Genomic DNA, 26,891 nt, shown 5'->3' with positions numbered 1-26,891 from the left:
TTCATTAGTTCTTAAGGGAAGGAAACTGCCATCCTTACCTGGTCTGGCCTGGATGTGACCCCAGATCCACAGCAACGTAGTTGGCTCTTAACTGCCCTCTGGGCAATTAGGAATGGGCAATAAATGCTGACCTAGCCAGTGACACCCTCATCCGTGAACGAATAAAAAAAACCTCAGTTCAGACAGATCAGCACTCCATCAGTATTGTACTGAAGTGTCAGCCCAGACCAAATTCCTGGAGTGGGGTTTGAATCTCAAATGCTGACTCAATAGATAAGAATGTGAGTATAGCTGGCATTCTACACATTGGTGGCCATCCCCTCATAACCTCGACCACAAACTGCACACAGCCCTTGTACCGAGATGTGTGCAACTGAACTGAAGCTGTCCTCTCTAGTGAAAGCGTGTTTTTCTTGCATATTGGGGATGGCTGGTTTCAGCAACTCTTTGTTAGTGTTATAGAATAATGTTTACCATCAACACCAACAATAGGTCCACCGCACGACTTGAGCTCAGCACTGAGAAGAGTTTAATATTGACAGTTGGTTTGACAGGCACCGCAGGCTGAAAGACAACCCGTAAGGTCACCACAGCGTAAAGATCCACATCCCGGCTGTACTGTGTGAACTCAACAAACACACTCTGTGTCCTGGGATCGGAGAGGAAAGAAAAATAGAAAAATGTTACTATTAAATCCAAAAGACAATTCAGGAGAAATCTCATTACACAGGGCTGATGTAGAGGAGCCAGTGTTGGATTGGGGTGAACAAAGTTAAAAATCACACAACACCATGTTATAGTTCAACAGGGGTTTATCTGGAGGCTAGTGCTTCCAAATAAACCTGTTGGACCTGTGTGATTTTTAATGTTTTCCACAGGGAGTGGTGGGAACACGATCACAGATGGTAGAGGTAAACTATGTTGACATAATTTACGATGAACTTAGAGGAACGATGCTGGATGAAAGAACAGCACGCTGCCAATAAACTGATGGGCTGAGAGGTAATAGGGAAGGGTATATCCATGACAATAGACCAGCATAGTTAACTTACCTGTTTCTGTGCTGCAAGGTAAATGAAATTCAATGTGACTGAGGGAGAGCTGACAGCCTGAGACTGGAACACAGCTACATTCTACTGAGTTAACCTATGCTCATCTCTAATATAGTTTGCACTGGTCCAGATTACATTGCTTTTCACTGGAGCTTGGAGATGAACAACATGCTGGCTGTATTCTTTCACATTATGATTCCAGACACAACGGAGTGAATCACCTGTATCAGTAGAAAATATTGCACATGGTATGAGGTGGAGGTGGGAGTTCAATGGTGTCAGGACTCTTACCCCCAAAGCTGGCTACTGGAACTGCTGAGCACTGAAGTGAACTGTTTAAAGATCAACTTTGTCCAAGTTGTTCTGCTAAACATTATTAAACATTGCATATCTTCTTTGAGCTATTAATCAAACCTGGATCTTACATGGCAACCCCACCCCCAACATGATAATAATAAATTGTGGAAAGCAGCTAAATATTAACATTGCTTAAATTATGCCTACTTATAAAATGAGTTTGTCGTCAAATAAGATTTGAAACTGGTAGAGCAGATTTTTTCCAACACAAGGTGTGACGATGCTGCTCTTTAAACAAGATTGTGTTTTCCTTGTTTTTTTTCAAAAGGGATTGTAAAAGGCAAAGGTTCAGATTTGTCTGGGCAGGGGCCATTTTGATTATGGTTAACAGATACTATCTAAGGAAACAATCAGGGAAAAGGGTTTTACGTTTTTTTTTAAACAGTCGTACAACAAAACACTGGCCAGTTCTCCCAGTTCAGGGATTTTTCTAGCTTGGTTTAGTTTTTAGCTGGGGACCTAGAGAAACAGCTGCAGTGGAAAGAGGGTCCATGCTTCAGCAAATGATCCCTGGCTAATCTTCTCTTGCTTTCTGACATCTAGAACATAGGGCATAGAACAGTATAGCACAGAATAGGCCTTCGGTCTTCAATGTTGTGCTGACCTTTTATCCTACTCTAGGATCAAACTAACCTGCATATCCTACATTTTACTATCATCCATGTGCCTATCGAAGTGTCGCTTAAATATCCTTGATACATGTGACTCTACTACCACTGCTGGCAGTGTATTCCATGCATCCACCATTCTCTGTGTAAAGAACGTACCTCTGACATCTCCCCTAAACCTTCCTCTAAGCACCTTAAAATTGTGCACCCTCATGATGGACATTTCCACCCTGGGAAAAAAGTCTCTAGTTATCCACTCTATTTATGCCTCTCATCATATTGTACACCTCTATCAAGTCACCTCTCATCCTCTTCACTCCAATAAGAGAAGACCTAGCTCCCTCATCCTTTCTTCATAAGACATGTCCTTCAGTCCAGGCGGTATCCTGGTAAATCTCCTCTGCACCCTCTCTAAAGCTTCCCATAATGAGGCGACAAGAACGGAACACAATATTCCAAGTGTGGTCTAACCAGGGCTTGAGAGAGCTGCATAATATCCTCACTGCTTTTAAATTTAATCACCCTGCTAATGAAAGCCAACACACCATATGCCTTCTTAACAACTCTATCAATGTGGGTGGCAACTTTGAGGGATGTATAGACTTTGACCCTAAGATCCCTCTGTTCCTCCTCACTGCCAAGCATCCTGCCGTTAACCCTGCATCTGCATTGTGGGCAGTATGGTGGCACAATGGTTAGCACTGCTGCCTCACAGCGCCAGAGACCCGGGTTCAATTCCCGCCTCAGGCGACTGACTGTGTGGAGTTTGCACGTTCTCCCCGTGTCTGCGTGGGTTTCCTCCGGGTGCTCCAGTTTCCTCCCACAGTCCAAAGATGTGCAGGTCAGTTGAATTGGCCATGCTAAATTGCCCGTAGTGTTAGGTAAGGGGTAGATGTATGGGTGGGTTGCGCTTCGGCGGGTCGGTGTGGACTTGTTGGGCCGAAGGGCCTGTTTCCACACTGTCAGTAACCTAAAAAAAAATCAAATTCGACCTGACAAAATGAATCACTTCACACTTTTTCCAGGTCGAATTCCGTCTGCCACTTCTCAGCCCAGTTCTGCATCCTGTCAATGTCACGTTGCAACCTACAACAGCCCTCCACACTATCCACAATTCCACCTACCTTTGTGTCTTCGCCAATCTTACTAAGCCACCCTTCCACTTCCTCATCCAAATCATTTATAAAATTCACAAAGAGTAGAGGTTCCAGAACAGATCGCTCTGGAATACCACTGGTCACTGAACTCCAGACTAAATACTTTCCATTCTACTACCACCCTCTGTCTTCTACAGGCCAACCAATTCTGTATCCAGACAGCCAGAGTTCCCTGTATCCCATACCAGTTACTTTCTAAATGAGCTTACCATGGGGAACCTTGTCAAAGCTTTGCTAAAATCCATATACACCATATCCACTGCTTTACCTTCATCAACGTGTATTGTCACATCCTCAAAGAATTCAGTAAGGCTTGTGAGGCATGACCTGTCCCTCACAAAGCCATGCTGACTATCTCTAATCAAGCTATGGTTTTCCAAATAATCATAAATCCTGTCTCTCAGAATCCTCTCCAACAATTTGTCCACCATTGAAGTCATGATTCGGAGATGCCGGTGTTGGACTGGGGTGGACAAAGTTAAAAATCACACAACACCAGGTTATAGTCCAACAGGTTTAATTGGAAGCACTAGCTTTCGGAGCGACGCTCAATCACCTGATAAAAGAGCGTCGCTCCGAAAGCTAGTGTGCTTCCAATTAAACCTGTTGGACTATAACCTGGAGTTGTGTGATTTTTAACTTTGTACACCATTGAAGTAATACTGACTGGCCTGTAATTCCCAGGGTTATCCCTATTCCCTTTTTTGAACAAGGGAATAACATTTGCCACTTCCAATCATATAGCACAACTCCAGTTGACAGTGGGGACACAAGGATCATTACCATAAGTGCAGCAATCTCTTCCTTTGCTTCCTGTAGTAACCTTGGGTATATCTTGTCTAACCCAGGGAACTTAACTATTCTCATGTTTTCCAAAATTTTCAGCATATCCACCTTAACATCAACCTGTTTGAGTGTATCAGGCACAAGTTTCTTCCATTATCCCTGATCGGTCCTACCCTCACACTGGCCATCCTCTTGTTCCTCCATAAGTGTAGAATGACTTGGGGTTTTCCTTAATCCTACCTTCTTTCATGCCCCTTCTATCTCTCCTAAGTCCATTCTTCAGTTCCTTCCTGGCTACCTTGTAACCCTCTAGAGCCCTGTCTGATCCTTGATTCCTCAACCATAAGTAAGCTTCCTTCTTCCTCTTGACTAGATGTTCTACATCTCTTTTCATCCAAGGTACCTTCACCCTACCATCCTTCTTTGCCTCAGTGGGACAAACCTAACCAGCACTCGCAGCAAGTGCTCCCAAAACAACCTCTACTTTTCTGTCATGCATTTCCCTGAGAATATTTGCTCCCAATTTATGCTCCACCAATTAAATACTTCTCCATACCATCTGCTCCTATCCTGAACAAGGTAGGATTGATAAATTAAACTGTATTTACTTCAGTGCAAGGAGCCTAATAGGAACATGGGACTGGGATATCATACCAGTTACAGAAACATGGCTCAGAGATGGACAGGACTGGCAGCTTAATGTTCCAAGATACAAATGTTACAGGAAGGACAGAAAGGGAGGCAAGAGAGGAGGGGCATGACGTTTTTGATGACTGAGATGTCAATGGGGGGGAGCTTTGAGGCCAGTGACCATAATTATATTCGTTTAAAAATAGAGATGGAAAAGGATAGACCAGATCTAAAAGTTGAAGTTCAAAATGGGCAGCACGGTGGCACAGTGGTTAGCACTGCTGCCTCACAGCGCCAGAGACCCGGGTTCAATTCCCGCCTCAGGCGACTGACGTTCTCCCCGTGTCTGCATGGGTTTCCTCCGGGTGCTCCGGTTTCCTCCCACAGTCCAAAGATGTGCAGGTCAGGTGAATTAGCCATGCTAAATTGCCTGTAGTGTTAGGTAAGGGTTCCTGTAGGGGTATGGGTGGGTTGCGCTTCGGCGGGGCGGTGTGGACTTGTTGGGCCGAAGGGCCTGTTTCCACACTGTAAGTAATCTAATCTAATCTAATCAAATTGGAGAAAGGCCAATTTTGACGTTATTAGGCAAGAACTTTCAAAAGCTGATTGGGGCAGATGTTCACAGGTAAAGGTATGGCTGGAAAATGGGAAGCCTTCAGAAATGAGATAGCGAGCCCAGAGACAGTATAATCCTGTTAGGGTGAAAGAAAGGCTGGTAGGTATAGGGAATGCTGGTTTGCTAGAGAAATTGAGATCTTGTTAAGAAAAAGAAGGAAGCATATGTCAGGTGTAGACAGGAGAGATTAAGTGACTCATTAGAAGAGTATAAAAGTACACTTAAGAGGGAAATCAGGAGGGCAAAAAGGGGAAATGAGATAGCTTTGGCATATAGGGTTAAGCAGAATCCAGAGGGTTTTTATAAATACATTAAGGACAAAAGACTAAAGGGAGAGAATAAGGCCTCTCAAAGATCAGCAAGGCAGCCTTTGTGTGGAGCCGCAGGAGATGGGGGAGATACTAAAGGAAAGTTTTGCATCAGTATTTACTGTGGAAAAGAACATAGAAGGTATGGAATGTGGGGAAATGGATGACGACATCTTGAAAACTGTCCACATTACAGAGGAGGTGGTGCTGGATGTCCTGAAATGGATAAAAGTGGATAAATTCCCAGGACCTGATCACGTGTACCTTAGAATTCTGTGGGAAGCTCGGAAAGCGAGGGTGGCCCCTTACTGAGATATTTGTATCATCGATAGTCACAGGTGAGGTGTCAGAAGACTGGAGGTTGCCACTGTTTAAGAAAGGTGGTAAGGAGAAGCCAGGGAACTATAGACTGGTGAGCCTGATGTCGCTGGTGGGCAAGTTGTTGGAGGGAATCCTGAGGGACAGGATTTACATGTATTTGGAAAGGCAAGGACTGATTAGGGATAGTCATCATGGCTTTATACATGGGAAATCATGTCTCACAAATCTGATTGAACTTTTTTGATGAAGGAACAAAGAGGATTGATGAGGGCAGAGCAGTAGATGTGCAGGTTAGGTGAATTGGCCGTGCTAAATTGCCTGTAGCGTTAGGTGAATGGGTAAATGTAGGGGAATCGGTCTGGGTGGGTTGCTCTTAAGAGGATCGGTGTGGACTTGTTGGCCGAAGGGCCTTTTTCCACACTGTAAGTAATCTAATCTAATCTAATCTAATCTAAATGGACTTCAGTATGGCATTCAACAAGGTTCCTCATGGGAGACTGGTTAGCACACTTAGATCTCATGGAATACAGGGAGAACTAGCCATTTGGATACAGAACTGGCTCAAAGATAAATGACAGAGGGTGGTGGTGGAAGGCTGCTTTTCAGACTGGAGGCCTGTGACCAGTGGAGTGCCACAAGGATCGGTGCTGGGTCCACTACTTTTCGTCAATTATATAAATGATTCGGATGTGAACATAGGAGGCATAGTTAGTAAGTTTGGAGATGACACCAAAATTGGAGGTATAGTGGACAGTGAACAATGTTATCTCAGAGTACAATGAGATCTTGATCAGGTGGAGTTTAATTTAGATAAATGTGAAGTTCTGCACTTTGGAAAAGCAAATCAGAGCAGGACTTATACACTTAATGGCAAGGCCCTAGGGAGTGTTGCTGACCAAAGAGTCCATAATGCAGGTTCATAGCTTCTTGAAAGTAGATAGATTAGATTCCCTGCAGTGTGGAAACAGGCCCTTCGACCCAACCAGTCCACACCGACCGTCCAAAGAGTAACCTACCCAGACTCATTTCCCTCTGACTAATGCATCTAACCTATGGGCAATTTAGCATGGCCAATTCACCTAACCTGCACATCATTGGACTGTGGGAGGAAACCGGAGCACCCGGAGGAAACCCACGCAGACACTGGGAGAATGTGCATTCTCCACACAGACAGTCACCCAAGGCCGGAATCAAACCTCAGGCCCTGGTGCTGTGAGGCAGCAGTGCTAACCACTGAGCCACCGTGCTGCCCCAATATGATAGAGAAGAAGGCGTTTAGTATGCTTTCCCTTAATTGGTCAGAGCACTGAGTGTAGGAGTTGGGAGGTCATGTTGCGGCAACGCAGGAGACTGGTTGGGCCATGTTTGGAATATTGCATGCAATTCTGGTCTCCTTCCTATCGGAATGATGTTGTGAAATCCTTAATTTACAAGGATGTTGCCAGGGTTGGAGGATTTGAGCTGTAGGGAGAGTCTAAATAGGCTGGGGCTGTTTTCAGTGGAGTGTCAGAGGCTGAAGGGGGTGACCTTATAGAGGCTGATAAAATCATGACGGGCGCTAATAAATAGACAAGGTATTTTCCCTGAGGTTGGGGAGTCCAGAACTAGAGGGCATAGGTTTATGCTGAGAGAGGAAAGATATAAAAGGGACCTGAGGGGCAAATTTTCACACAGTGGGTTGTGTGTATGTGAAATCAGCTGCCAGAGGAAGTGGTGGAAGCTGGTACAATTACAGCATTTAAAAGGCATCTGGATGGGTATGTGAATAGAAAGAGTTTAGAGGGATATGGGCCAAGTGCTGGCAAATGGGACTAGATTAGGTTAGGAAGTCTGGCATGGATGAGTTGGACCGAAGAGTCTGTTTCTGTGTTGTACATCTCTATGACTCTATGCCTCTACGACTGTCCATGACTGTAGTAAAGGTCAGGGAGCCGTGATCACTATCACTGAAATGTTCTCCCACCAAGAGATCTGACACCTGACCGCATTCATTGTCAAGCATCAAATCCAATATGGCCTCCCCTCTCGTCAGCCTATCCAGATATTGCATCAGGAATCCTTCCTGGACACACCTGACAAAATCTGCTGTATCCAAACTATTTGCACTAAGGAGGTTCCAATCAAATCAGAGAAGTTGAAGTCACCCATGACAACAACCCTTTCACAAAGAACAAAGAATAAAGAAATATACAGCACAGGAACAGGCCCTTCGGCCTTACAAGCCTACATCGATCCAGATCCTCTATCTAAATCTGCCGCCTATTTCCTAAGGATGTGTATCCCTCTGCTCCCTGCCCATTCATCTATCTGTCTAGATACATTTAAGATACATCTTAAATGAAGCTATCGTGCCCGCCTCTAACACCTCCACTGGCAATGCGTTCCAGGTACCCACCACCCTCTGCGTAAAGAACTTTCCACACATATCTACCTTAAACTTTTCCCCTCCCACCTTGAACTCGTGACTCCTAGTAATTGAGCCCCCACTCTGGGGAAATAGCTTCTTGCTATCCACCCTGTCCAGACCTCTCATGATTTTGTCGACCTCAATCAGGTCCCCCCTCAAACTCTATCTTTCTAATGAAAATAATCCGAACCTACTCAACCTCTCTTCATACCTAGTGCCCTCCATACCAGGCAACGAGATTGAGATAAAAACAAAAATTGCTGGAAGATCTCAGCGGGTCTGGCAGCATCTATGGAGAGAAAGTCGAGTTAACGTTTTGGGTCCAGTGGCCCTTCTTCAGAACTGAAGGCTGATTGGACCCAAAGCATTAACTCTGATTTCTTTCCACAGATGCTGCCCAACCTGCTGAGGTTATCTAACTATTTTCGTTTTTGTTCCAGATTTCCAGCTTCTGCAGGTCTTTCAGATTTTTGTCTAATGAGACTGAAACCTTTGCTTGGAGTTTGAGCAGAACAATACCCTTCATTTACTTGAAGCATCACAGAGGCTACTGACTGTCTTCCACTCTCCAAGTTGAGGAGGTGCCGGTGTTGGACTGGGGTGGACAAAGTTAAAATTCACACAACAAACCAGGTTATAGCCCGACAAGGTTAATTGAAATACAAGCTTTCAGAGTGCTGCTCTTTGTCACATAGCTAGTTGAAACAAGATTAGGTGCAGATTAAAATTCGCTCTGCGCTGTCCAATCATGTGCACTAGTCCCATACATGACTGGATTAAACATGGGCTCATAGAGTCATAGAGGACTAAAGCACAGTAAAGGGCCCTTTGGCCAATCAAGTCTGTGCCGGTGAAAAACAAGCACCTAGGATGATAGATCATCAGTTCTTGTCAGAACTTGAGCTGTTATTGGTTTTATTGCAAAAGGAATAGAGATTACTGGTATCTTTATCTCATTTGAGACATGGAACTGCTTCATTCTGGGTTGTATAAATGAAATCAATATCAGGAGATAAGTAGTCACCTGACTGAACATATTACTATGTTCCCTCTGGCTTCAGCATTGTGTGAAGCGATTTTTTAAGATCATGGAGCTTAAGACCATGTAAGTAAACAATACATTCATAAAGTGCCAAATCAACAGAACTTGATTGATTCTTACCCTGTGAAGCCATCTGATGAATAAGCCCAACTGTGATTGGTACTGTTAAAGTCAGCAGACCAGCCAATCCCATGGGTGATTGTTTCAGTACTTGATGAGTTGGAATGGTCACAGCTGTTGCCAGGATTAATGCCAGGGGTTAATCTATAAACCCACCAGGGACAATGTCCTGAGAAAGAGTCAACAAAGAATTACATATTCTGATCATCCATCACATTATTGAGCATTTATAACCATGAAAACAATGTGCCATGGTGTGCTCCACAGAGTGGAAAACTCCGAATCAAGAATGTTATCTCAACCTATAGACATCTGCAGGTAAATCTTGTCCACTGAGCCTCTGCTTCAGGCTTGTGGACAAGTTTTGGCATCCTGACGTTAAGAATATCTTCCATCATATTGTGTGGGACTGACTTCGAACAACTCTAGCAACTCAAGACTGACATCCATGAGGTGCTGAGGGCTGTTAGCAACAGGATTGTACTCCAGCACAATATGCAACCTCATGACCCGGTGTATCCCCTACTCAACCATTGCCATTGGGTTTGTGGGAATCTGGAACATACTGCCTGGGAAGGAAGTGGAGGCTGGAAACCTTTAAAAAATATTTAGATTAGCACTTTAAATATCGTAACATTCAAGGATATGGGGCAAGTGCAGGAAATTGGGATTAGTGCACTTTTACTAGTAGCTATTGAGGTGGCATGGTGACTCAATTTAGATTTAGATTAGATTACTCACAGTGTGGAGACAGGCCCTTCGGGCCAAAACGTCCACACCGACCCGCAACCCACTCCCCTACATTTACCCCTTCACCTAATACTACGGGCAATTTAGCCTGGCCAATTCACGTAACCTGCACATTTTTGGACTGTGTGAGGAAACCGGAGCACCCGGAGGAAACCCAAGCAGACACAGGGAGAATGTGCAAACTCCACACAGAGAGTCGCCTGAGGCGGGAATTGAACCCGGGTCTGTGGCGCCGTGAGGCAGCAGTGCTAACCACTGTGCCACCGTGCCGCCCACAGTTAGCACTCCTGCCTCACAGTGCTAGGGATGTAGGTCTGATTCCACCCTTGGACAACAGTCTGTGTGGAGTTTGCACATTCTCCCCATGTCTGTGTGGATTTTCTCGGGGCATTCCAGTTTCCTCCCACAATCCAAAGATGTGCAGGTTAGGTGGATTAGCCAGGCTAGATTGCCCACAGTGTTCAGTGATGTGTAGGTTGGGTGCATTAGCCACAGAAAATGCAGGATTACATGGAAGAGGATGGGGGATGTGTCTGGTGGGATACTGTTCAGAGGTTTGGTGTGGACTTGTTGGGCTGAATGGCCTGTTTCCATACTGCAGGGATTATATGGATAATGTCAGTGCAGGTTTGAAGAGCCACAGAGTCTTTCTTGAACTGTATGAATCTATGAAAAAAATGAACTAGCCAAGAGATTAAAGACAAAACTAAAATTGCTGCAGAATCTCTGAACTTCTACAGAAGGGTCACTGGACCCAAAACATCAACTCGGTTTTCTCATCACCAGGCATACCTAAAAATGAGGCGTCAATCTGGAAATTACCAAACACGACTACTTGTAAGCCAAACAGCATAAGCAGTAAGAGATAGACAGAGCTAAGCAATCCCACAACCAATGAATCAGATTTAAGCTCTGCAGTCTTGCCACATCCAGTCATGGATGGTCCACGAAAACAGAAATTACTGGAAAAGCTCAGCAGGTCTAGCAGCATCTGTGGAGAGAAATCAGAGTTAACATATCGGGTCCAGTGACCCTTCCACAGAACTGATGGTAGCTTGGAAAATGTTGGTTTTTACGCAGAAGATAGGTTGGGTGGAGGAGGTAAGGAGATGGAGCCCAAAAAGAGAGAAGGGTAGTTAGGGAGACAAAGGAGTGGATAAAATTCTGGCTTGGAGGATAATAACTGTAAATGGAGATTGTTAGTGGCTAACAATAGGTTAACAAGGCCTGGAATGTGGGGTTGGGGGGGGAAGGACATGGGCAGAACTCAAGGCCTAAAATTGTTGAACTTGATATTGTGTCCAAAAAGCTGGAGAGTTTCCAAGTGGAAAATTACGTGCAGTTCTTCCAGCTTACACTGAGCTTCACTGGAGCACTGTCGCAGGCCTGAGACAAAGCTGTTGGCCAGGAAACATGGTGATGTGTTGAAATGGCAGGCAACTGGAAGCATAGGGTCTTGAATTGTGATGGACAATTAAACAATTATGGGCGGCACAGTGGCACAGTGGTTAGCACTGCTGCCTCACAGCGCCTGAGACCCGGGTTCAATTCCTGCCTCAGGCGACTGACTGTGTGGAGTTTGCATGTTCTCCCCGTGTCTGTGTGGGTTTCCTCCGGGTGCTCCGGTTTCCTCCCACAGTCACAAAGATGTGCAGGGTCAGGTGAATTGGCCGTGCTAAATTGCCCGTAGTGTTAGGTAAGGGGTAAATGTAAGGGCATGGGTGGGTTGCGCTTCGGCGGGTCGGTGTGGACTTGTTGGGCAGAAGGGCTGTAATGTAATCTAATCTAAACTCACTGGAGGAGGAGATGCCACAAATATCTCCATCCTCTATGATGGAAAGGCCCAGCAATCAGTGAGGTGAGCAATCAACCAGACATGCCAAGTAGATGATCCATCTTGGTTTCCTTCCCAGAGCCCTGGCATCGAGATGCCAGTCTTCAGCTATATTTGATTCACTCAACATAATGTCCAGAAAATGTTGGAGGCACTGGATACTGCAAATGCTCTGGCTCCTGACAATATGACTGAACACTTGTGCTCCAGAACTTGCATTTACATTTACAACACTACAATCAACTTGACAATGCAGAAAATTGCCAAAGTATATACTCTACATGAAAAGCAGGACAAATCCAACCTGGCGAATTACACTTCTATCGGTCTACTCATGATTCATAGATTCAGAAAAAATAGATGCAAGGAATAGGACATTCAGCCTTTTGAGCCGATAACCACCATTCAATATGATCACGGTTGATCATGCAATTTCAGTACCTTGCTCCACTTTCCCTCCATTTGATCCCTTTAGGTGCAAGGGTCATGTCCAGTAATGTAGTTGACTCTTAACTGCCCTCTGGGCAATTTAGGGTTGAGCAAAAATGCTGGCTGTAAGGGCAGCCCATGTTTGAAAGACACAAAATGGCTGACAAGGGTTAAACAGAATTAAACAGCCTGCTCCAGCATTTAAGTGAAACATAATGCTATCTTTTAACAGGGTAAATCCAAGGAGGCCTTACAAGCAACCATTTGAAATAATTTGATAAGAGGATATCTAAGGATAGACAATGATTGATTCCATCCACACAAATGAAAGGATGTTGTCCCATTAGGTGAACAGCGCCAGTTAGAACAAGGGATGCAAACCTCAGTCGATGAACCAGTCAGCCTAACTCGGTAATCAGCTATGAAAACAATAGCTAAAGTTATTTTACAGTAATCAGTTTTTTAAAAATGTTATTCATGATATTAAGGAATAGATTCCAGTTAAGGATTCTTCAGATAATCACAGAGATAGATTTCAATTTAAGTGTAGATACATGTATAACCAAAGTATAATAGAAGCATTAGGGGGAGAAAAAATTAAGCCTTGATATGAAAGTTAATTAGTCTCAGGAAATGCTTTCTTTATCTCTAAAAAGATGCCTGGTAAGTCCTGAATGAATTGTTTGTTCGCAACTTATTAGTTACAAAGTGCTAACAGTAGTAGTAGCTGTATAAATTTACACTTTATAACTAACTTTGTAACAGTAGTTAATATTATGAATCTTACAGCAATTAGTTAAAACCTGGAACAATAGAAATACAAGAGGATTTGATAGAGATAGCACATGGAATACAATGAATTACAGAATTCAACTGGTCTTTAGAGATGAGCAAGCCTGAGACATACCTGAAGGAGTATAACTAGAAACTTTGGAATGCGAATAAATGGGATGCATAGGAAGATCCCAAGGCCTGGTGATTACATTGTTTGTTAAACACCATGAGATGATCACGGGAATCTGGGGCTGTCCTTAGACATGCCCAGCATGAATTAGGTATTTCATAGGATTGGGTGTATGGAATAAAGGGGAAAGACAAAGTGACCACACAGAATGTGATTATTGTAACACAAAATTTCATTGTATTTCATTGTAAAAATCAGAGCATGTCACAGATCTCTCTTCTGATCTGAGCGAAAGATCGATGACTGGGTTCTCATGTCAAGGTTAGATTCAGGGAAGGTCTTTGGCCCTTTCCCTGCATTTACCAGTTGTTGCTTGAATAAAAAGTTGCCACTTGCGTGAATCCTGCCTGCCTCCTGAGTCTTTATCCCTGCTCGGGGGTGGGGGGCGTGGAGGTTTTGTTCCTACAGATTGGAAGTCAGCCAGCAGCCTCTGCTTGAAACCGGCATACTGTGGGCCACAATTTGGGTGAATATGTTTATTTACCACCCTTTTACATAGCATGGCACTTGTGCGGGAGAGCTTCTGTCACTCAGGGCAAAAACAAATGTAATTGGAGTGAGCAGGAGGAGACAGACTTACAGATGGGTAGTAGGGCCACGGGTGCTGAGAGTTATCAAAAAGTAGATACGAGGTTGGAAATCCTCGAGAGTTAAAAGGGGATAGCTCCCAAAAGATTAAAAAGAGGATGAAAATCCTTTATCAAAAAAAATAAAGTAATGGACACAGCCGGGTGGGAGTCTGGGAGAATAGCAGAAAAGGCCTGGAAAGAAACCCACTGGGGTTCAGGCTGGTCCATTCTGCAGATAGTATTTAAAACAAAAGGCACACAAACAAGCTAACATAGCTGTAGTGTTCATAAATATGAAAGAGACAGAGAGGGCAATGCCTCTGTGCTAATTCACTAAACCTTATAGAGGTGTTAACTCTTTGTGGTCTGGTTTGAATGTATCTGGTTGGTTGGTTGCTAAATGTTGTCTTGTGCAATTTGTGAGTTTTTGTTCCCTGGACTCTATGCTTTGAAGTTAGTTTGCATTTTGGGAATCTATGGAAAGTGTCATGTGCCTATATAGGTGTGTGGCATGTATCATTAATGTAATGTCCTTTTAAGAAACTATCAGTGGTTGTCCAAAGCAGATGACTGTGATGAAATGTTGATTTAAAGGGTTGGTTCATAAGGCTTGGTAAAAATTTACCTTTTAGAATTAGCTTTCTGATGCATTTGGACTTGGATAGATTTTAATTTTAATATTTGGAATTTCACCTTCCAGCCAGCGTGAACTTCCAAATATTGTTTTAACATAAGTGAATCTTTATCTCCGGATGATAAGATTTTCTCATTATCAATGTACTTTGATGTGAAAGAATACAAATAATAGGAAATTTGGAATCCTGGAAATGCAACTCTGAACAAAATTCTGATGGTCTGCTCTAAAATCTGAGAAAGCTGATGGAGGAATAAAGAAAGGCAAACTTAACAAAAGAGGTGGGCTTTTTCTTAAAGTATAACATTTATTTTCTTGCAGGAGAAAGAGAGACAGATGATGTAATTTTATGTGCCTGTTTTTATGTCCCACTCCCTTTTTGAATCTGTCGTAGATCAATTAACCCATTCTGCTTGACTTGGAATGGATGGATATTTCCTTTAGAAATTTTGAGTCCATGTGCGATGTTATTTTACTGCTACTGGATGAAGTAATCTGTGCATGGAGAACTGGAGGATAAAAAGAAAACAGTTTAAGAAAGTACTCAGTTAGGTTATGAAGACAGAAGGTAACCAAGGGAATATTAAAAACAATGAGCAGCAGTTGTTACAGGGAACACACACACAGACAGGGAGCCAAACAACTAAGGAAAGGAGTGTGCTTTGTATGCAATAAGGACAGGCATTTCACCAAAACTTGTCCCAGTAAGACCATGAAATTTGGGGACTGTAGAAAAGCAGGACACAGAGAAGAGGCCTGCTGGTCCCCTAAGGGAGGCAGGCACGGACAAGGACCAAACCAGAATCGGGGAAATCCTCAGCCAGTTGCCAGTGGCAACAGATAGAAATGCAAGGCAGCTGCAGCATTCCATTGGAAAGAAAAACTGCAATATTGGAAATGAAAAAAACTGTTAAAGGTTACTGAAAGGACAAGTCTTGGGACTATTTAATTACTGCAGGAGCTTTAGAGAAAATCAAAGCAAACTAGCCAGACCCCTGCAAGACCTTAGCAAAGGGGGCAGGCTGGCTCAGAGAAGATTGGATTGGGACCTGAGCAGAAGTTGACCTTTGCCAAGATCAAACAGACACTGGCCTCCATGCTAGCACTAGGTCTCCTTGACCTCTTTTGCAGTAGTGTCCAATCGATGGCAATCAATCTGCAGTAGTTTTAAAGAGACATGGACACAAGTTCTGACCTGTGGGATATTACTCAGGTAAAATGGATCCGTCATGATGGGATAACACTCGTGTTTTAGCCATCCAATGTGCTACCTGGACACAAACAACATCCTCGCCCTTGACACAACTGGAGAAAGTGATATTACATTCCCCACGTAGTATTGTCCAGATATTGGAAGCTGGCAAACTGACAGCTGTTACAGTCAGCAAGTCAAACAGAAAGCTGCACTGCTGCCTGGAGAAAAGTATTAAAGATGACAGAGAGAACCCAACAAGCTATGTGAATCAGGAAATAGAGACACATGATTGTATCGCTCTCATGGAGCAGGCAATAAGAGTGATAGGGTCAAGCTAAAGAATAGCCATTCGTGGGGCTGGATGTGAAGTGCATGTTTGTAGATGGAGCATGGAAGTGTTATAATGGTGAGGCCTGGACAGGGTAGGCTATGGTTAATTTGAAAGGCGAGCTTTTAGCAGGAGCAAGGGTAGAAGGATGTCACTCCGCCCAGGTAGCCAAACTAAAGGCACTTACTGCTGTCCTGCAGTTAGGGAATGGACAAAGGTTAATACCTATACAGACAGCAGATGTGCTTTCGCTGTAGTCCACGACTACATGATGGCATGGGCAAGACAAGGTTATGTTACCTTGAGTAGCAGTGTAATTTAGTATGAGATCCCAGTCAAGGAACTAGTGGCCACAGCTATTTAACTGAAGGAGGCAGCAATGATTAAAGTAAGATTCAGACACCAGAGCAGAGAGGGGCTGACTGTGCAAACAGTGCAGCAAAAGCAATGTAAGAACAGGAAGTAATAACAATAGAAGCTGTGAAAGAGCAAGAAGCCAAAGATGATGAATGGAGCATCTGTAAGCTGGGACCAGCCCAACCTTGCAGATGACACTAAAATAGGCAGAATCATAGACACTGAGGAAGGTTATTGGAAATTGCAGCAGGACCTTGATCAGCTGGGGAAGTGGGCCAAGAAATGGCAAATGGAGTTTAATATGGGTAAGTGTGAAGTCTTGTATTGTGGAAAGTCAAATCACGATGAATGTTAGGGCCATAAGGAGTGTAGCAGAACAGAGGGACCTTGGAGTTCAGGTGCACAGTTCTCTAAAAGTGGAGTCACAGATAGACAGGGCAGTGAAGGCGACTTTTGGCACACTTGCCTTAAGTCAGGGCATTGAGTATAGAAGTTGGGAAGTTATGTTGCAGTTGTACAGGAAGTTGGTGAGGCTGCACTTGGAGTATTATATTCAGAGTGCAGAAGTAATTTACAAGGATATTGCCAGGAGCCAAGTGTCTGAGTTATAGGGAGAAGTTGTACAAGCTCGGACTTCTTTCTTTAGAGCGTAGGGGACTGAGGGGAGATCTTATAGAAGTGTATAAAATCATGAGAGGCATGTATAGGATGAATGCACTCAGTCTTTTTCCCAGGGTTGAGGAACCGAGGACATTAGTTTAAGGTTAGGGAGAAAGAATAAAAGCAAACCTGAGGGGCAACTTTTTTACACAGATGGTAGTATGTATGTGGAATGAGTTGCCAATGGAAGTGGTTGAGGCGGGTACATGAACAACATTTAAAAGGCATTTGGACAAATACATGGAAAGGAAAGGTTCTGAGGGATATGGGCCAAGTGCAGGGAAATGGGGTTCACGTGGATGGACATTTTGGTCAGCATGGTCCAGTTTGGGCCAAAGTGCCTGTCTCCATGCTATAGGACTCTATGACTCTATGACTATAAGACCTCACAACAGCCTCCCTTTGTCATACTGGCTAACACTTCAAGAGTAGGGAAGCCCATTAGTGTGATTTGCTGAGAAAGAATGGTTTCTAGAGGGTTGAAAGTGGGAATTAGTAACTGTACTCAGACATACAATGTCACCCAGGTAAAAACAATGACTGCAGATGCTGGAAACCAGATTCTGGATTAGTGGTGCTGGAAGAGCACAGCAGTTCAGGCAGCATCCAAGGAGCAGCCTGAAGGGCTTTTGCCCGAAACGTCGATTTCACTGCTCCTTGGATGCTGCCTGAACTGCTGTGCTCTTCCAGCACCACTAATCCAGAATACAATGTCACCCTCCTCTTCAATGTTGTCACTTCGGTGATGGCATCCGCCTTACCTTCAGGAATCACATGAGTGAGTGTGCACTCCAGAAAAGCTGGCACCCTGAATTTATCACCTGGCTCACCTCGTAAAACAGTACCTACTTCGTATGTGGACACAGAGCCTATGCCTGGCTACATTGTTCCTCCTGAAGCAGGTGCCAAGGCAGCACAAACATATAATCTTAGAAACAGAAAGATTCTTCACCATATTGATACCTGGGTATGGTACAGCCAAGCTAGCCAGAGAATTTCTCAAAATGGCCACAATCTTAGAACAAGTGGCCAATGACACCTCACAGGCTCTGGGCAAGATAAATGCAGAAATGGTTGTCATGCAAGCCATGGCACTACAGAATCAAATGGCCCTAGACTTGATATCAACTGAGAAAGGGTGTGCATGCGCATTGGAAAGGAGTGCTGTATGTACATCCCCAATAACTCAGAGATAATTACCTATTTGGCAAACCATATACAAAACAAATGAACAATCTCACACAACTACCTGATGGAGTTGGGCAATGAGGTGTCTGGGATCCCTGGGGACATCCATAGCCTAGGGAATAGTAATTTTTATTATCAAAGTATGTCTGTGTTATCTTGTTAATGACTTCATCAAGTGTACCACTGCCACAACAACGAAGAAGATGAATGCAGAAGGGCCATGGACTGAGAAGGTGGCACTGCTGCATTCTATCGAGCGATAGACTACCAGGGAAACGATGAAAGAAAATGACCAGCTCATTGAATGACAGGGAGAGAATCGTGCATGTGACATCACTGAAAGAAGACTACTCATGGACTCTGATTTGGTCTGTTGGTTAATAATGTCCCTATGGCCATAATCTGGCCTAGGGCCAAAGAGGGGATCTGTAAGGGTGGCCCTTACAGAAAGACACAGAATGGCTGACACAGGTTAAACAGAATTAAACAGCCTGTTACAGCATTAAGACACAAAATGGCTGACAAAGGATAAGTAGAATCAAATAGCCTGCTCCTGTATTTAAGTAAAACATTATGCTACCTTGAACAAGGTAAATCCAAGGAGGCCTTACAAGCAACCACCTGAAACAGTTTGATAAGATGTCTAAGGATAGACAAGTGATTGGGAGCATTGATTCCAACCTTATTAAATGAAAGGATGTTGTCCCATTAGGTGAACAGCGCCAGTTAGAACAAGGGATGTAATTCTCAATCCATGAACCAGTCAGCCTAACTTATGAGTCAGTTATGAGAACAACAGCTAAATTTATTTTACAGTAATCAGTTGTTTCTTTGAAGTTATTCACAATATTAAGAAATAGATTCCAGTTCAAGATTCTTCAGAAAATCATAGATATAGATTTCGACATAAGTACAGTTACATGTATAACCAAAGTATAATAGAAGCATTAGGGGTAAAAATAATTAAACCTAGATATGAAAGTTAATTAGTCTCAGGAAATGCTTTCCTTACCTCTAAAAGGTTGGCTGGCATGTCCTGACCAAAATAATTTGTTCACAACTCATTAGTTAAAAAGTGCTAACAGTAGAGGTAGCCGTATAAATTTATATTTTATAACTAACTTTATAACAGAAGTTGATATTATGAATCTTATCGCAGTTAGTTATATAGGGCAGTGGAAAATATAAGACGACTAACAGAATTTGATAGAGACAGCACATGGAACACAATGAATTACAGAATTCAAGCAGTCCTGAGAGATAAGCAAGTCTGGGACAGACCGAAAGGAGTATAACCAGTAACTTTGGAATGCAAATTAATAGGATGCATAGAAAGATCCTAAGTCCTGGACATTACAATGTCTGTTAAACACCATGAAATCAGGGGAACGTGGGGCTATCCATGGAAATGCCCATCATTGATTAGGTGTTTCACAGGATTGGGTACATTGAATAAAGGGGAAGGACAAAGTGACCTCACCATATGTAATTATTGTAACACAACATGTATAAAAATGCTATATTTCAATGTAAAAATTAGAGTATGTCATTCATCTTTCTTTCGATTGGAGCCATGGATTAAGAGAATGACAGGGTTCTCACGGCAAGGTTAGATTCTGGGAAGGTCTTTGGCCCTCTCCCTGCATTAACCAGTTGTTGCTTGAATAAAAGTCTGCCACTTGCCTGAATCCTGCCTGCCTCCCGAGTTTTTGTCCCGTCTCGGGGGGTGGGGTGTTATGCTCCTACACTGGCTTAGCGAGTGATGCCCTCATCCCATAAGAAATATAAAAGTTCCCTCTTGAAGATATGTAAAGAACCAGCCCCTGCAGCTTTCTGTGGGAGAGAATTCCACAGGTTCACAACTTTTTTTTTGATTAGTGGCCCAACAAGTCCACACCAACCATCCGAAGAGCAACCCACCCAGACCCACTCCCCTACACCTAACACTATGGGCAATTTAGAATGACCAATTCACCTAACCTGCACATCTTTAGACTGTGGGAGGAAACCGGAGCATCTGGAGGAAACCCACACCGACACGGGGAGAATGTGCAAACTTCACACAGACAGTTGCCCGAGGTTGGAAGTGAACCCAGGTCCATGGTGCTGTGAGGTAGCAGTGCTAACCACTGTGCCACCGTGCCGCCCTTCCACCATGCCACCTTGGGCACCCTCTGAATGAAGAAATTCTTTCTCATCTCAGTCCTGAATGGCTTATTCCCTATTCTTAGACTGTGACCCCTAGTTCTTCTGCAACATTGGGAGCTTTCTTCCCATATCCAGTCTGTCCAGTCCCATCAGGAACTCCACTAGAACAATCTAGCTCTCAATGCCAGCAAAACCAAGGAACTCATTATTGACTTTTGGTGGGATGTTACTCATGCCCCCCTACACATTAACAGCACAGAGGTGGGACAAGTGGAGTGATCATCCACAACAAGCTTTCTTAGACTCTTCATGTGGATGCACAGGTTACAAAGGCCCAACAATGTCTCTTCTTCCTTAGGCAGCTGAGGAAATTTGGCATGACGGTGAATACCCTTGCAAACTTTTATAGGTGCGCCATCGAGAGCATTCTGTCTGGATGTATTGCTACCTGATATGGCAACTGTACCATTCAAGATCGGAGATGGTTACAGAGAGTGGTGAGCTCGGCCCAGACAATCACAAAGGCCAACCTCCCATCTATGGAATCCATTTAACAGACCCGCCGTCAAGGAAAGGCCGCCAGCATTCTTAATGATCCATCTCACCCTGGCAATGTTTTTCTACAACCTCCACCATCAGGAAGAAGGTGCAGAAGCCTGAACACACAAACCAGCCGGTTTTGTAATAGTTTCTACCCTATTGCTGTTAGGGAACTGAATGGACTCACAAACTCTTAACATTTGCCTGTATCTGTGTTTTTGTTTTTGCCGCTGTTTACCTATTTACTATCTATGCAACCTAACTACATGATCTGCCTGTACTGCTCACAAGACAAAACTTTTCACTGTGGCTCAGTACATGTGACAATCAATTAAATGAAATTCAATTCCATTCAGCCAGCCTATCCAAGTCACCCAACAGCTTCTCAGTATTCTCCTCACAGCACACACTGCCATCCTGCTTCATGTCATCTGCAAATTTGAGAATATTGTGTTCAATTCCTTTGACAAATCATTAATGTGTACTATGATTAATTCTTGATCATTAGTAAAGTGCTGGAAGGTGTTAGCAACAGTGCTATCAAGCAGCACCTGCTCAGCAATAACCTACTCACTAATGCTCTGTTGAGGTTTCACCAAGCTCACTGAGCTCCTGACCTCATTACAGCCTTAATTCAAACATAGACAAAACAGGTGAGGTGACTCCTCAGATACTGGAGCAATCCATGTTGAAATGCAGCAAGATTTGAACAATATCGAAGGGTGACAGCCCTTGACATCAAGGCTGCACTCAACTGAGTGTGGCATCAAGGAGCTCTAGCAAATCTGGTATCAATGGGAATACTGTCTGCTGGTTGGAGTCACACCTGGCACATAGGAAGATGGTAATTTTTCTTGGAGATCAGCAATCTCGGCTCCAGGACATCTCCACAGGAGTTCCTCAGGGTAGTGCCCGTAGCCCAACCATTTACAGCTGCTTCATCAATGATCTTTGGTCCATTATAAGGTCAGAAGTGGGGATGTTCCCTGATTATTGCACAATGTTCAGCACCATTTGAGAACTCCACGGGTACTGAAGGGCCTAAGGCATTGTGAATCTACGTGTAACACATCGGCTGCACTGATTCAAGATGGTATCTCACCATCACTTTCTCAAGGCCATCTAGGGATGGGCAATAAATACTGGCTATCCAGAAAAGAGCAAATGCACGTATGAGTTGAAAAACTCACTGGATTTTTATCTGAGAGTACCTTTGTCAGAGAGAGCTGGTCTCCCACTCAGAAATTGATGGTGGAAATATCCTAGACAGTACCTTAAATGAATCTACCATGTCTGCCTCTACTACCTCTGCTGGCAACGCGTTCCAGACACCCACCATCCTCTGTGTAAAGTACTTACTGCATGTATCCCCCTTAAACTTTTCACCTCTCACCTTGAAAGGGTGACTTCTCATTATTCAATCCTTCATCCTGGGAAAAAGCTTATCTCTATCTACCCTGTTTATACCCTTCATGATTTTGTAGACCTCAATCAGGTCCCACCTCAATCTCCTTTTTTCTAATGAAAACAAACCTAACCTACTCAATTTCTCTTCATAGCTAGCACCTTCCATACCAGGTAACATCCTCGTAAACCTTCCCTGCACCCTCTCCAAAATGTCCCCATCCTTTTGGTAATGTGGTGACCAGAGCTGTACACAGTATTCTAAATGGGGCTAAAACAACATCATGACCTGCCAACTCTTATACTAAATAACCCGTTCGATGAAGGCAAGCATACCATATGCTTCTTGACCATTCTATCCACCTGTGCAGCAACCTTCAGGGTATATTTGACCTGAACTCCTAGATTTCTCTGGTCATCAACTTTTCCCAAGGCTCTTCCGTTTACTGTATAATTCACTCTAGAATTAGTCTTCCCAAAATGCATCAGCTCACATTTGTCTGGATTGAACTCCATCTGTCACTTCTCCGCCCAACTCTCCAGTCTATCTATATCCTCCTGTATTCTCTGACAGTCCTTTATGCTTTCAGCTACTTCACTAATCTTCGTGTCATCTGCAAACTTGCTGATCATACCAACAGTGCCCTCTTCCAGATCATTTATGTATATCACAAACAACAGTGGCCCCAGCACTGATCCCTGTGGAACACCTCTGGTCACCTTTCTCCATTTCAAGAAACTCCCTTCAACTACTACTCTCTGTCTCCTGTTACTCAACCAGTTCTTTATCCACCTAGCTAGAACACCCTGCACACCATGTGACTTCACTTTCTCCATTAGTCTACCATGGGGACCCTTATCAAACGCCTTACTAAAGTCCATGTATATGACATCAACAGCCCTTCCTTCATCTATCAACTTGGTCACTTCCTCAAAGAACTCTATTAAGTTAGTACAGCATGATCTTCCCCGTACAAAACCATGTTGCCTATCACTGATAAGACCATTCTTTTCCAAATATAAACAGATTTTATCCCTCAGTACCTTCTCCAGCAACTTTCCCACCACTGACGTCAGGCTGACTGGTCTGTAGTTACCTGGAATATCCCTACTATCCTTCTTGTACAGAGGGACAACATGAGCAACCTTCCAGTCCTCCGGCACCTCACCTTTGTTTAAAGATGCCACAAAGGTATCTGTCAGGGCCCAGCTATTTCCTCTCTCGCCTCCCTCAGCAACCTGGGATAGATCACATCCGGTCCTGGAGATTTGTCCACCTCAATAACCTCTAGCCTACCCTACTCATGTCAATGTGATCCAGACTAATTAAACTTCTATCTTTAATCTCAACATTCATCATGTCCCTCTCCTCAGAGTAATCATTCAGAATCTCGCCCATTCTCTCAGGTTCGACACACAGCCTTCCTTCATTATCCTTTAGTAAACCAATCCTTTCTCTAGTTACCCGCTTGCTTCTTATATAAGAATAAAAGGCCTTGGGATTCTCTCTAATTCTGCTCACTAAAGCTATATTCATGACCCCTTTTAGCCTGTTTGATTCCTCATTTAAGACTGGTCCTACTCTCCCAATATTCCTCCAGGGTCCATTCTGTTCTTGGCTGCCTGGACCTTATGTATGCTTCCCTTTTCCTCTTGGCTAGTCGTACAATGTCTCTTGTCATCCATTTTTCATGAATCTTGCCTTTCCTATCCTTTGCTTTCAATGGGACATGCTTATCCTGCACTTTCTTTAATCTATCTTTGAAAGCCTCCCACATATCAAATGTAGCCTTCCCTTCAAATAGCTGTGTCCAATCCACATTTCCCAGCTCCTGTCTAATTTTGATATAATTGGCCTTGGCCCAGTTTAGCATTGTTCCCTTAGGACCACCCTCATCTTTGTCAGTATTCTAAAACTGACAGAATTGTGGTCACTGTTCCCAAAGAAATCCCCCACCGCAACTTCTACCACCTGGCCTGGCTCATTCACCAACACCAGGTCCAGTATGGCCCCTTCCCTCGTCGGACTATTGATATACTGCTCTGGAAAACTCTCCTGAGCACTTTTTATAAATTTGCCCCATCCAGACCTCTGACACTAAGTGTATCCCAGTCAATGCTGGGAAAATTAAAATCTCCCATCACCACTAACCTGTTGCTTCTACATCTTTCCATAATCTGTTTACCTATTTGTTCTTCTACCTCACGCTCACTGTTGGGAGGTCTGTAATACAGCCCCAACAATGTAACTGCACCCTTCTTATTTCTCAGCTCCACCCATAACACCTCACTGCTCAAGCCCTCCATAGTGTCCTCCTTTAGTACAGCCGTGATATCATCCCTGACCAGTAATGCAACTTCACCCCCACTTTTACTTCCCTCCCTGTCCTGTCCAAGGTGCCAGTATCTGAACTGGGGGGACGTTCAGGAGGCAGCCTTGCCATTGCTTCCTCTGAGGTCTGTTCCTCCCTTTTTCAGGTGTGGGAGAGGTCATCGCTCACAGTGCCAGCCTCATGATGGCGATTACTGTGGCTATCCCTCTGGTACCTGCAGGACAGAGAGAGAGAAGGCATTGCAACCGGGCTGGAAGGGGTGGTATATCAGCAATAAATGCACAGTAGGGGTAATGGGAGAGCAGCACAACAATGGACAAGGTGTCTTCCTTGGTTGCAAGGACACGGAGGTTTTGGCATCGTTCCAGGAACAGTCTTCACCTGTAAGGACCAACATCCTCTCCTTGTACAGTGAGTTGATGAATCATGGAATGAGATGACTATTCAGTCCCCAGAACCTGTCCTCACCTTTTCCATTTCAGGGATATGATGTTCGGCCACAGATCAGCCTTGATCTAATTGAGTGGTAGAACAGGCTCACGTTGCTACATGACGTACTCCTGTTTTGGACCATTTTCTACCAAGTTGTGAAATGCTGCTGCAGTAGTGACAGTGGCACAGGAGGAGTGTTGGTGGAGGAATAGAATGAATCTGAGATATCAGAAAGCAGATGGTGGCACATACCTGGCAGACAAGTGAAGGTCATTGGCATTCTTCCTGCATTGTTGGGTGTTTCTCCAGAATGTGGATACCAGGTGTGGGCGGCACGGTGGCGCAGTGGTTAGCACTGCTGCCTCACAGCGCCAGAGACCCGGGTTCAATTCCCGCCTCAGGCGACCGACTGTGTGGAGTTTGCACATTCTCCCCGTGTCTGCGTGGGTTTCCTCCGGGTGCTCCGGTTTCCTCCCACAGTCCAAAAAATGTGCAGGTTAGGTGAATTGGCCATGCTAAATTGCCTGTAGTGTTAGGTGCAGGGGTAAATGAAGGGGAATGGGTCTGGGTGGGTGCGCTTCGGCGGGTCGGTGTGGACTTGTTGGGCCGAAGGGCCTGTTTCCACACTGTAAGTAATCTAATCTAATCTAATCTAATCTAATCTAACATTGTCCCATGTGGTACCTTCAGAGCAGGCTGGCAGGCTCTGGTGGAGTGGCTTCCACTGCTGGTCGTATGGGAAGTGGGCGTGCCCACCAGGACCTCAAGGTTCCTATCCAGGTCTGGGTGTACAACAGCGTTTTAAATAAATTACCATTGCCAGAGATGCCACTATATCCCAGGACATTCCAACAGAGGCAACTGGGAAAGTATGAGAATGGGGCTAATATAGGAGAAGGGAGTGCCACAGCAGTGGGTAGGTAGTTAACAAACTGAGTTTGGACAAATAGTGTGAGAAAACCCATCAGGTCTCAGACAGAAACCTTCCATGAAGATCGACAAAAATGACACTGAGTCAAAATGTAGTACGATCCAGTCCTTATCTCTATTTAAGAGCATGGATTTTGTAAAGAAGGTTTAATTTGCTAAAACATAATTATTAAATTTTGACAAGCTACAACATTGAATTTGTCACTGTATAATTTAGTTCACAAAGAAAGAAGGATATTCCCTCTGCAGGGCTCTCCCAGCCTAACCTCCAGCTCAGTTAGTCTTAACTGGAACACTGGAAAGTTAACACAGCTATCTGCATTCATACCTTCCTGGGACCGGACATGTTGAAGCTGTAGTACTCCGAGCAATGTCAGCTGGGGGTTATTGTATAGCAGAGGCAGCAACACAGTACTCAGCCATCGCCAGAAATCAGCTGGCCTGTCAAACAAACACAATCCTCAATCAGCATAAACCCATCTCTGTGTAAGCTTCCAGATTCTGATGGAATAGAAGACAATATGTTGGGACAGTTTCAAACCCTGACTTACTAGGCATGGACACACTCAGAAAAGCCACTAGAGTGGGATTTTGACCAGTAACAGATTAGTGGTGAGACACAGTGTCGGTGCACTGGAGTGGGAGCTTTACTCTGTATTTTTTTTTAGATTACTTACAGTGTGGAAATAGGCCCTTCGGCCTAACAAGTACACACCGACCCGCCAAAGCGCAACCCACCCAGACCCATTCTCCTACATTTACCCCTTCACCTAACACTATGGGCAATTTAGC

General features: G+C 44.1%; 1 protein-coding gene across 1 annotated transcript in view; it reads right to left on the bottom strand.

Moving 5' to 3' along the window:
- Positions 1–26,891, bottom strand: part of pkd1b (polycystic kidney disease 1b) — a 205,610-nt gene that overhangs the window by 23,710 nt on the left and 155,009 nt on the right. Inside the window, exons 26-28 of the mRNA XM_043715206.1 lie at positions 26,428–26,540; positions 9,405–9,573; positions 475–649 (exon numbers count right to left, since the gene is read on the bottom strand). Of these exons, the coding sequence (XP_043571141.1) occupies positions 475–649; positions 9,405–9,573; positions 26,428–26,540 (457 nt within the window). The remainder of the gene's footprint in view (positions 1–474; positions 650–9,404; positions 9,574–26,427; positions 26,541–26,891) is intronic.

Source organism: Chiloscyllium plagiosum, chromosome 24 (genome assembly GCF_004010195.1).
Source record: "Chiloscyllium plagiosum isolate BGI_BamShark_2017 chromosome 24, ASM401019v2, whole genome shotgun sequence".
Lineage (NCBI taxonomy): Eukaryota > Metazoa > Chordata > Chondrichthyes > Orectolobiformes > Hemiscylliidae > Chiloscyllium > Chiloscyllium plagiosum.
The sequence above is the reverse complement of the archived record's forward strand: the minus strand, read 5'-3'. Positions and strand labels throughout refer to the sequence as shown.